This window comes from Centroberyx gerrardi, chromosome 24 (genome assembly GCF_048128805.1).
Source record: "Centroberyx gerrardi isolate f3 chromosome 24, fCenGer3.hap1.cur.20231027, whole genome shotgun sequence".
NCBI classification, from domain to species: Eukaryota; Metazoa; Chordata; class Actinopteri; order Beryciformes; family Berycidae; genus Centroberyx; species Centroberyx gerrardi.
The window spans coordinates 2,837,940-2,850,117 of NC_136020.1; the positions used below are offsets into that span (position 1 = coordinate 2,837,940).

Below are 12,178 nucleotides of genomic sequence, written 5' to 3' on the forward strand. Positions count from 1 at the left end.
ATTTTTACATTGAGGACATGTTGGACAATGCCAGCCTTAATCAACCATTTCATACCGCTAGTACTTCAAAGATGACAATGCTGTTTCACATAGCTGGGAGATTATAACTGCATGCAACCTGATGATGTTAATGTCAATCACGTTGCAGAATGCTATGATTGGCAGTGGTTAATAGCTGTTCTTCTTTTCATATGGTATTTTGTGACTCGATTTATAAGCAGACTAGCAAATGGGGAAAAAAGTGGATGTGAACGACAACAGAGGATGCATTGCTAGACTCAAGCACTCAGGGCACGACCACACCGAGGTAGACAAACCAACAGAAAGGCTTATGGTATAACTCAAAGCAAAGTGGCGGATACTCGTGACCAGACACTGTAGATCTGCTAAGTATTTCTTATTGGTATCGTTTTACTATCTGATGATGATTAGCCGTTAAGGAGGCCTATGTACAGAGTGTCCACAGCACAGAAGTACATGCATGATGAACTCAGGAACGGAGATTTCTCTCGAATTCTCACACGATAAGAATCCATTTTGAACTTAATCTTCACTTTTTACATATCGATTTTCTCGGTCTCACTAATTGTGCACTGTAGCCATGTGTCATGCTCATATCCTCCAGGACAACTGTGTTTATGTGGATACACTAACTCTGGCCCCAGAATATATTAATATATTGGTCGAAACCATTACGTTTTAGACTATAACCCTCTTCCAAATGTGCAGGTAATAGTGCATCTTATGGCAGGTAACGAGAAACTGCACATATTCAGCTCTTAGTTGTCTATTGTACAGGGAGGCACTTTCATCAATTCTATGAGACAGGGTTCAAGGCACTAGAAACTAATTTTAGTTATTCTATGAAATTTGTTCCATACTATTTTTTTCCTTTATATTCTCTTGAAACCATAAACACTCTGAGATCAAATGCAAAATGAAGTCACAATTCACATAATGATTATTCAGATCTCTAGTTCGAGGAAGGTCCATGCGCTCCCATCATCAAAGCCTTAATAAACGAAAAGGAGGGATGTAATTATGAAGTGTCTTTTTTAGGAATCATCAGATATGTCTCCTCTTATTTTGTTAGAGCAGATTTGTCCCTTCCGGCAGTTTATACAATAGTTCCGTCATGCACCATATCCTGTCGTTAGCTTGACAATAATGAGGAGAATCGTCCACGGTTCCCAAGGTCCCTCCATAACCGCAAGCAATTTAATACTGACGTCATGCATTGAGTATACTAGGATACATAGTACCATAGCTAATTAGGCCATAATGCTTAGTATTTTGACATGCCATGATCTTCAAAAAAGTGTTCCTGTTCCCTTATGTTTTAACATTCAGCACTTAAATGCTCTTAAATAATTCACAACTTAAACAATAAATAACCAGTGCACTTTTGGTGAAACCAAATGAGAGAGAAAAAAATCTCAATATTGGGATCCAATAGGAGAAGATGAATGTCAGGAAAAAAAACAAAAACATAAAAATGAGGTAATGTCTTGTGCATGCCAATATAAGAGAGAAGAGAGTCTCAACATGCGTATTCCGAGCTTTATATAAAGGTGTGTTGCATGGCATTGTACAGGGAACCTATAGCCTGTAGCAGCAGTGCAGATGTCCTCCACAAGAGAACCTCCTCATCTCAGGAAAAAAAAAGGCCCAGCACCCTTCATTTTGTTTCTGGTAAGGTGCCTGAAAGAACATTGATCAGCACCTGCAAGGCAGTGTTGAGATTTCTTCTTAACTTCCCCGGATGTGCTGTCTGTCGTTCACTGTAATCCATTCAAAAAACCATTCCTCCAGGGAGCGAGTCATTCTTGCGCACAGGTTCTTCAATCTCAGTTGGGCTTTTTTTTTTTTTGATATCAAGTTTTTCTGAAAGTTACGTCTATTGCCAAATAGATCTCTGTCGTTGATAATTCCACTTTGAATTTTGATGAAATAATTAAGCCTACCCATATTGATTTGTGTGCGTCGAACTCTTTTTCTCGCATTTCTCGCACATTTTCAAATGTAATAAAGCAATGCAAAAAAAAAAAAATCATCAATGAAGATAATCAAGCATTCAGATATTTCTACAATATTTACACTTGTGCCTTGTTGTCACCTGATGCCCGGAGCTTACACATCAGTCAGCAGCTTCCCCTTATTGACACAGTTCTGGCTGGGGGCAGTGCAGTTGGCAGTTCTAAGATTTGCTTCCCTAAAATTATCAATGCTGTTATTAATATCCTCATCTATCTCCATGTATTCGGACTTGCTGACAACCGATGAGCTCCGGCGGCTGGAATTGGTGTCCGAGGCCAGGTTCTGGTTGCTGACGTTCAGCAGCTGGGCCTGCTCCTCTCCCTCCGTCTCTCTGTGATAGAAATAGTTGAAGTTGGACACAATCACAGGCACTGGGAGCGCAATGGTCAACACTCCAGCAATGGCACACAGGGAGCCCACAATCTTGCCTCCGATGGTCACGGGGTACATGTCCCCGTAGCCCACAGTTGTCATGGATACTACAGCCCACCAGAAAGCATCCGGGATGCTGGTGAAGAATGACTCCTTCTCCTCTGCCTCGGCGAAGTATACAGCACTAGAGAACAAAATCACACCGATGAACAGGAAGAAAATAAGCAAGCCCAGCTCCCGCATGCTGGCCTTTAGAGTTTGCCCCAATATCTGAAGTCCCTTGGAGTGTCTGGACAGCTTGAAGATCCGGAACACCCTCACTAGACGAATAACCCTGAGAATAGCCAGAGATGTAGCCTGTTCTCCTCCTCCCTTGCCCTCCCTGTTCTCTTGGTCATCAGCCAGCTCTGTTCCAAGTGTGATGAAATAGGGGATGATAGCCACAATATCAATAGAGTTCATCATGTTCTTAAAGAACGCTGCCTTGCTGGGACAAGCAAAAAATCGAACTATCAACTCAAAAGAAAACCAGATTATACAGAGTGTCTCCACAACAAAGAAGGGGTCTGTGAGAATATTTGGTTTGTAATATATAGTGGTGTTCCCCACTGTGTGCATCCGGTCACCGGGGTCCTCTTTCAGCTCTGGTAATGTCTCCAAACAGAATATGACTATTGAAATAAGAATAACCATCACTGAGACAATGGCGATCCCCCTGGCAGGCCCAGAGCTCTCTGGATGCTCAAAGAGGAGCCATATCTGCCTCTGGAACTCCTTCTCTGGTAAGGGCCGCTCCTCCTCCCGGATAAACCCCTCGTCCTCCCGGAATTTCTCCATGGCCTCCGCCCCGAGTTCATAAAACTTTATCTCCTCTGAGAACATATCCAGCGGCACATTGACCGGTCTTCTCAGCCTGCCCCCAGACTGGTAATAATAGAGGATTGCGTCAAAACTCGGGCGATTCCGGTCAAAGAAATACTCGTTTCGGAGCGGGTCGAAGTAGCGCATCCTCTTCTTGGGGTTGCCCAGCAGGGTGTCGGGGAACTGGGCGAGGGTCTTCAGCTGCGTCTCGAAGCGGAGCCCGGAGATGTTGATGACCACCCTCTCGCAGCAGTCGTGGTCGTCGTGGTCGGGGGGGTAGTGGTCCTGCGGGTGCCCCGGCAGGGTGGAGGTCTCGTCCATGTTGTCTCCGGACACCACGGTCATCCTGGCGGTCGGGATGCGGGAGGTGAAGCAGTCGCTCCAGCCCGGGCGAACAGGATCCTATTGAGGCTGGGAGTTGTGCAGAGGCTCCCGCTCCATTCTCTCCAAGCTGACCATTTCCCTCAGCGATGCTTCTGCTTCATCTATCACCTGAAATGATGAAAGAAAAAAACAGCATCTAGTCTAATATTTCCCTGCGCGGTTGTTTTATCTATTTGACAGCTTAGTCGGAAAACGCTCTGGACACTGACATGCATAGGGAATAGCGCAGCAAAAAATTCCTATGCGAAATTGCCATAGTATGGAGCCTGTACAGTGCGCTGTATTTGCTGTATTTTTACCGCATACATCAGTATTCAAGTTTGCAGTCCTACTGCCCTCCCTCTCTGCGCACAGGACCCGCAGTTTCCCCTCACAGCCAATGTATCTTACAGTCAGAAAAGGCTGCTTCACATTCATACTAATGAGCAAACGTCTGTCAGTAATTAATAGGCTACATGAGAAATCAACAATTACCTGCGCTGACTTTGAGAGCAGATGCACAAGGAATGTCTTGCTGTCCGTGCGAACCGCCAGTCACCACCACAAGTTAGTTTTAATACGGATATCACTTTACAGTATGAGCGTCTTTGAAATATTAATAGACTATGTTGTCTTGGTCAACATCCACGGTATCCTCTTGGTGTAGGTTTTCAGCGTCGATCGGAGCAACCGGGAGGGATCAAACAGCTTTGAACCTCGGTTCAGCAAATCTCTTGAAAGGCAATTTAAAATCATGCTGGAAGAAGAACCGGAGCAGGACGCAAACCTGGTAAAAAAAAAAAAAAAAAGCGGAGAGCTGGATCCACTGTCAAGCTCCCAGCAGCGGCGTGCCGGGCGGCTCTGATGGTGGGACTGGGAGGACTGGACACATAACGGGGAAGAGAGAGAGCGGGTGCTGCCGCATCAGCAGAAAGACCGGCTCTCCCGTTTGCTGCAGCCGACGAGAGGAGAAAAAGACGCGGCTCGAAAATAACCGGTTGTAAGATCCGCTGGGCGAGAGACGATCCGTCTCCGATCATTTGGAGGCATATTGCAGGATTTCATGTAGAGGGGGAAAAAAAGGGAGGGAGGGGCAGGAGAGGAGTGAGTGAGAGGAGTGGGAGAGAGAGGAGGGGGGTTTCGACGCAATGCAGACAGACTGTAAAACACGTTGCCACTAGTGCTCTCCAAACCACAAAACAACAGATAAATACAGTATGCAGCTCTGTTGTACTGCGTCTCATTGGAGCGTGCGGAGACAGAGCTGGACATTTGGAATAGGATCGAGTGATAAGACAAACATATGCAAAAAAAATGTATTGTATGTTTTATGCAGATTCAAAGAAAATGTATATATAGAGATAATGGGGCCAATTGAGGAGAACATCTCTTGATAAGACATTCTCGGGCCTATTTAGACCTTTACTGCATCGTGTTATGTAACGCATCAGGCAGTTGGGTTCGTTCAATATTATCTCTGCTCATGGTTTGTCCCATGGTACCAAACACACTGGAGTCGCCTACAGCTTTTTCACATTCCTCTTAAGATTTGGTGCATGTTAGGCCTGGCCTTGATAAGCATTGTGCATCTGATATGAAGCTCTTACCCTACCAGAGATAATAACACAGGCCTACAGCATCCATTTATATGTCGATAAGTGAGATGCTGCAGGATTTAGCTGGTTGGGTGTATAATGGATACAAAAAAAAAAACTAAACTTGGAGCCTTGAGGCATACTTTGTCCCTATCTAGCTACTTCATTTGAGACTAGCACTGAATTCATTTGAGCCTGGAAATGATCTCACCATATGAGTGGATTGGCTAAACCACCCAATGCGACTTAGACTTTGCATAGATGAAATATTCAACACGTGAAAAGAAGATAAGCGTAAAAGCAGATCTTTGCTTCTATGTGTGCTGGACCTATGGATTGTCTTATTAATTCATGATACTTGGCCTAGATGTGGAATAGATAAGTGTTTAAAAGGCTTAGAAAGAAGTATAGAGATAGAACTCGGATTTTCAGAGTGAGAGGAAATCCACGGGCTTTAGCTTCACAATAGGCTAGAGAAGATTGGTAAAAGATTTTTTTTTCCCCCTCCTTCCTCATTCATTAGAATTTGTGCCCTGGGAGCTCATTCGTGTGCGGTTACGCTACGATGAGCTGATGTAAAAAAAAACATAAAAAAAAACAAAACAATGAAATTGTACAAAAATAGACATGAAAAGTAATTGTCGTCAAGGCCATGAGAGAGCGACAAAAAAAACGGAAGATGCGGATGGTAAAGATGAGATTCAGCACCGCGGACAGCTCCGCATCTTAAACTTCACTGACATGAAATAGTCTGATCAGCTGATTAAGGATTGTTTGTTTGAACAGTCTATTGTGTTTCCGTACTCTTTCACATTACTATCATATCATTTTCACATAATAATAATAATACTTACATTGCAATTTTGTCCAACCCAGTGCATTTTTTTGTTTAGGTATCACAGGTCATGAGAATCATCATTCACACCATCTTGCATTATTTCTAAATCCTGAAGATCAGACATGGCGTCATCTGTATTAGGAGGTAAAAGGTTAACACTTGTAATAAAGTCTGAGCTGCTAACTGAACTTTCAATAAAGCTTTTTTGTGAATTTTCCTTGCGGGAATTTGGTGCTTTGTCTCTTACATGGACCTTTGGCATTGTGAATAGAGAGATATCAACACTGTTTTATAAAGCTGCTTCACAAAATTGTTCTAAATCAGAGGTTTTTACCCATGTGCCATCGAGACTCAAGAGTGTGCAGGTTTTAATTCCAGCCAAACACAGCAGAAGCTGATTTCACACCTTCAACCAGAGAAGAGGAACTCATCAGTGACATCAGCTGCTGTAGTGTTTGGTTGGAATGAGAACCTGCAGAATCTTGGCCCTCCTTGGCACATGATTGAAAACCACTGATCTAAACCCACTTGTCCTCCCGATGCTCTGAGCCCAGCCTATCTTAATTAGGCATTACCATTTTAAGATATTGCATTCCCTCGGCCTGCCTGCTCAAAAGCCCAGTTTAATCTCTGAATGCCTTCACTGGATCCGGCTGGAGGATTGGCTGATCGAATTGGACACTGATGAGGCCATATATTGTGGCCTGGCTTTCCAGGGAACTGGCAGGCCACTTCCCCTTGGCCGAAATGAGGCTTCCCCGATAAACTGCCAATTGGGATGTATCTAATAGCCAACTTTATCACTGATAAAGACAGGCAACAATATAGACTCTACACTCTCATCCCCCTTAAAGGGACCCTTCGATAGGAATTTTATTTAAATTTAGTGTTGTTTGAGTGGTTGAATTTAAAGTTATTGCATTTTCAAAAATCCTTCCTTCCTCCGGTAGAGGCACCACAACTGCACTTGGTCCTGATTAGCAACTTTAGAAATGTATTCAAAATTCACATTATTCTTCTCCTGAGCCATAGTATATTTGAAAACAAAACTATGAAACTGAATAATATGCAACCTTTAAGTAGGGGGGTTTATTTGACACTGTTAACATGCTGCGATGTTAGCCCTGTTGCTGCAGTCACCATCATGGCTGTGGTGAATTGAAATGTTAATTCATGACATAACAGAGTTAGGTGAAGTTTAATTCACATGTACTACAGTAAAGAGTAGGGATGGAACATGCTTGTCTCACGATACGATTCGATACGCGATACAGGGTTCACAATTGGATACAACCACAATACGATGTAATAAATAGAAGTTCAATGACAAAGTATGACTGTGCAGAATTATGTTTATTTCTGAGGCACAAATCTTTCTAGCAATGGCATTGGCTTGCTAGAATGAAAACAACAATTTAAAAATGTTATTACAAAGTGCAAATAATATAATTTGAATGGAGAGCCTGTGAAATTGTGATGGGCAAGCAGTCTCAGTGGCAACCGTGTGCCATTGAGAGCCATGTGTATGCAGGTTTTCATCCCAACCAATCACTTCATCAGCTGCTGTAATGTTTGGTTGCGATGGAAACCTACATACACATGGCTCTCAATGGCACACAGTTGGAGCCAAATCTATCCCAAATCTATCTTGCTTTGTTGTGTACAGTTTTTACAGTTTCCTGCATGTACAGTCAGTGTGAGGGTGTTTCTGTAAATCTTCAGCAGGACGGTCAAAGAGTCCGTGGGCGGCAGCAGGAATGAAAACACAGCAGACCGATCCAGAGTGGGCGATCATGGCAGTAAGCTGGAGGTCAGCTGGCTGGAGAGCTGGAACCCGTCCCAGTGCTGAATGGGGAACCAATCCTTGGCTGCAGACAAGAAGAGTAAAATAAGGGAAAGAGGAAGAGGGGAGATACTCTTTGCTGTACAACATGGTTAGCACTATCCTCCTCAGCAGCCAGGAGGGACTGAAGTAGAAAAAAGAAGGAAAACACACCCTTGCTTGTCACTAAGAGTGGGACGATATGCTTGTTTCACGATACCATTCAATACGCGTTATGGGGTTCATGATTCGATACAACCACAATACGATGTAATAAATAAAAGTTCAATGACAACAAAGTCTGAATGTGCAGAATTATGTTTATTTCTGAGACACAAATCTTTCTAGCAATGGCATTGGCTCGCTAGAATGTAAACAACAATTTAAAAATGTCATTACAAAGTCCAAATAATATAATTTGGATGGAGAGCTTGTGAAATTGTGATGGGCAAGCCGTCTCATTTGTGATTACTAAAGCCAAATAAAATATCGCAATTAATTTTTCTGCCCCACGATACGTATTGTCACATTTTTGTATCGCGATACAGTAAATGTAGATATATCATCCCATCCCTACTTGTCACATCAACACACGTATATAGTGATGTATGAAACGTGTTGACATGTTTGAGTATCATCATTATGTATTACTGCAACCATCATACATTTACAAAAAAAATAAGCTGGATATCAACAAAAACCCTTGTTTTCCCTGTTATCCATTTATAATCACAGCAACCTTCTAATTAGCCAAAAAACAATGAAATACTTAATAAATACTTTTCCTTATTTTTCTTTTATCAACAAGATAATCATGACAGACAGCCATTGTCAATACATCATCATCAATGTCAACATCATTGTCAGCTAAGTTACCTATTCAAAAACCTTCTCTCAATAAGAAATGGTTTGTTCCATAAACACATGAACTGCACCACATGATGCCATTACCTCAGGAAGAAAACACTGGGGTCTGTAAGGTATGTTCTTCTTATTTTTCTATTATAAAGTAGAATCAGGAGTGGATTTATTGAAGGTCAACACGTGTTCCACCAATATCATTCTTAAATGACATTTCCTCACATTTTAATCAATTATTTGTGTAATATTTATGACATTTTTCTTTGAAAAATGATCTCAACATTTTTCTTTGAAAAATGTAGTAAATACATTTCAGCGATGCTTTGGAAGAATGTTTTTATATTTTTGTGACAGCAATTTACTTTTTTACACTCATTTACAAATACCATATGTCTCGCAATTACAGTCATACATTTAAGTATCGCGATACAGTGAATTTCGATATATCATCCCATCCCTACTTGTCACATTAACACACGTATATAGTGATATACAATATCGCTTTTCATTTTTCTGCCCCACGATACGTATTGTCACATTTTTGTAGCGCAATACAGTGAATTTTCGTCCCATCCCTAGTTTTAAGTAATATTTGTTATTTCTTTAATGCAGCAAACCTGTGCTCCACACCATAATCCTCATTGAATGTGCCCCAGCTTTTCACCTTTTCGCTTTCTGTCTCTCTCTGTTTCTCCCACTCACATTGGTCTTGAAAAGAGACCCCAGATCTCAACGGGATATAACTTGGCAAAATAAAAGTAAAATAAAATGTATGAAAGAATCCGTTCTGCAATAAGATTCTTTTTATTTGAGTGACTGCACTATATTTGCAGTCTCATTTTGTCACTGTAACTGTCTGACAGCTGGTCATGTAACTGCATGGCTGGCCAAACCCAATGTGGGGTACTGGTAGAAAGTGATGGCGGTGAATTCCTGCAGAGTACTCCATTTGTTGTGTGAAAATGTGCCAGTGCTAGTAAAACACCTATTTTCTGGGCGATAAAGATGCTTCAGTTCATTCATAACCTTCTATGCTTCATAGGTAGTCGGTAGCATATGCCTGCAATACACCTATAGCAACCACGTGCTCTGCAAAGAACACAGAATACAGACTGCACGTTTGGCCCTAAGGTCTAAATGAGACACATATACTGTGTATAAAAGGAAAAATGGGTTTGTGCACCTGTGATGAACTTGTTCAGTCATGCATGTACAGCCAATCTGCACACATGGCGAAGTCTAATCATGAGCCGGAGCCTCGTCATCCTCGATCCATATGTTGTCGTGACCTTTGACCTGAGAGATTTAATGGGCAAGATTTTAATCCAGTTTGACTTTAGTTGAGGCTAATGTCTCTGTAAGAATGTACACATCCAATTTAGAAGCATGTGCAGTTATCCGGTAGGTAGGCGTACGCGTTTGCATACTTAGTCATCAGTGCAAGCATGCAAACATCTGAAGCTGAAACTTGAAAAGGAGACCCAAGAGAGCAACTGAGATGCTGTCCTCTATCCATAGAGCACACAGCGCTGAAAAAGCTCAAATAAGCAAATAGTGCTGAACAAACATACATACTGTCACATTGACACAAGTGAGCAGATACACGTGACTTCATCTCTTTGGTGTTCACCAAACACTTTGCTGCCTTAAGTGTGTTTTATCCCCTGTTAGATGATATAGGCGGACTGCTCCAATACAAATGAGAGCCACCGGTATAACTGGCCGAGGGTTGGGTTACAGTCGCTTTATCAGAGTGATGCAGCACTGAAACTGAAGATGGAAGACAGAGCCACGCCTAAAAGCCCTACTCAGAGAGGGCGGAAAGTTTAATGCACTCTTGAACTTTGAGAGCACCACTCTCACCCTTCTCTTCCGTTCGTCGCTCAGCCAATCAACAGCTGATATTCGCAGTCGCTAAGCTCTTGTAGGCCCCGATATCCTCTACTGGAAAGCAATGATTGGTAAGGATAGACATGGATTAGTTTCTTAATTTGCGCTGCATGCACCAGAGCGTTATTTTGAAAGCAACCTTGTCACAGGGAACATAATAGTCTGTTGAGACCCACTTGAACTGTCATCCAACAAACCTTTGTTTTGACCTTTCACCATTGACCTGCTGTTGTTTATGAGGATAGATAGGTTTTTTGACCATTGAACATAACTGATAAACAGTATAAACCTTGATGCTTTTGGTGCTTAGCGGTTCCAGTTACTTATTGTATCTCAACACATGTAGGTCGAGACCTTGTCTCAGTGTGAACAACAAGGACATATTGGTGGCTTGTTGATACAGTACTTCTGACCCCTGTTAATGTGAAATATCCATTGGAGATGATAGTGACGCCTAAACTACACTTTCGGTATTCTTCTTTTTATCCATAAATTGTTTAACATAAACTTTTAGCAAATTGCATGACAGTTTGAGTTGTCCATGTCATGCGCTTGTAGCTAGCTAGCATTTTTTTTTTACACTTTTACTTTTTACTTGAGCCTACTTAAAGCAGACAGAGACCACTTATAGTTGCTTATAGATGCTTATAATAACATTATAATACATCATAACAGTTATAATTCATTATAAATTGATTGTTACTCACTTTGAGTGGCTTTTTAACCATAATTATAAGGTGGAATTGCAATGATTGTAATGTATTATGACAGTTGTGTTGCTCATTATCCACAATGTTTATAATGTTTATAATGTATTACACCTATGAGTATTATAATACACTATCATCTTTGGCTGTAATTATAAAGTGTTATGATGCGTGATGTTATAAGTCGTTATGAAAAAGCTTTATAAGATATTATGAATATTGTTATAAAACATTATAACTGTCTATTGCATGATTACAACTTCACTATGGTTGCATTATAATGTGTTATAAGTATGATTATAATGTATTATAGACATTATAGACATGTGGATTGGAGACTCTAAATAGCCCATAGGTATGAATGTGAATGTCTGTCGATCTGTGTTAGTGTTGGACTGGCAACCTGTCCCAATGCATGCTGGGATAGACTCCAGCCCCCCATGACCCTGAAATGGAATAAGCAGGTAGAGAAAATGAATGAATGAATTAGATCCCTTTAGTTTACACAGTTATCCAGCTCTGCAGAGAGGCTCTCTTGTGCTTTGAGTTTCCAGTGCCTCTCCAGTTTGAAGCTGTGAGTATCTGGGTCTTTGTCCCAGCAGACCAGGAGGCTTTGTGTGGGCCTGAAGGACGAAGAGAAACCCCCTGCTGCCATGTTCGGCGTAGATGGCCGAGCCACTCCACCACTCGCTCTGCGCTCCACTCTTCATGCAATGAGCAGCAGAGAGGAGGAGGAGGAGGAGGGATGGCGCTGCATCCCCCAGGGCAACACTCAGCCCTGTCATCTCCTGCTTAGTCCTTGTGCCCGAATCAGGGGCAACATACTTATGAG

The 12,178-nt window shown here is 41.9% G+C and overlaps 1 protein-coding gene across 2 annotated transcripts; it reads right to left on the reverse strand.

Annotated features, from left to right (window-relative positions):
• Window positions 1-2,130: 2,130 nt before the first annotated feature.
• On the reverse strand, window positions 2,131-3,615 carry kcna1b (potassium voltage-gated channel, shaker-related subfamily, member 1b). Of its 2 annotated transcripts, XM_071905091.1 has the most exons (2): window positions 2,458-3,615; window positions 2,334-2,366 (listed from the first exon to the last, which is right to left on the reverse strand). In XM_071905091.1, exons 1-2 carry the CDS (start codon window positions 3,613-3,615, stop codon window positions 2,334-2,336), a joined length of 1,191 nt encoding a protein of 396 aa, XP_071761192.1. The 2 variants fall into 2 exon arrangements, with proteins under 2 accessions (XP_071761190.2, XP_071761192.1); XM_071905089.2 differs by having other exon boundaries at window positions 2,131-3,615.
• Between the last annotated feature and the right edge of the window lie 8,563 nt (window positions 3,616-12,178).

Coding starts and splice junctions, on each gene's coding strand:
- kcna1b (XM_071905089.2), bottom strand. CDS start 3,615: ATGACCGTGGTGTCCGGAGACAACATGGACGAGACCTCCACCCTGCCG.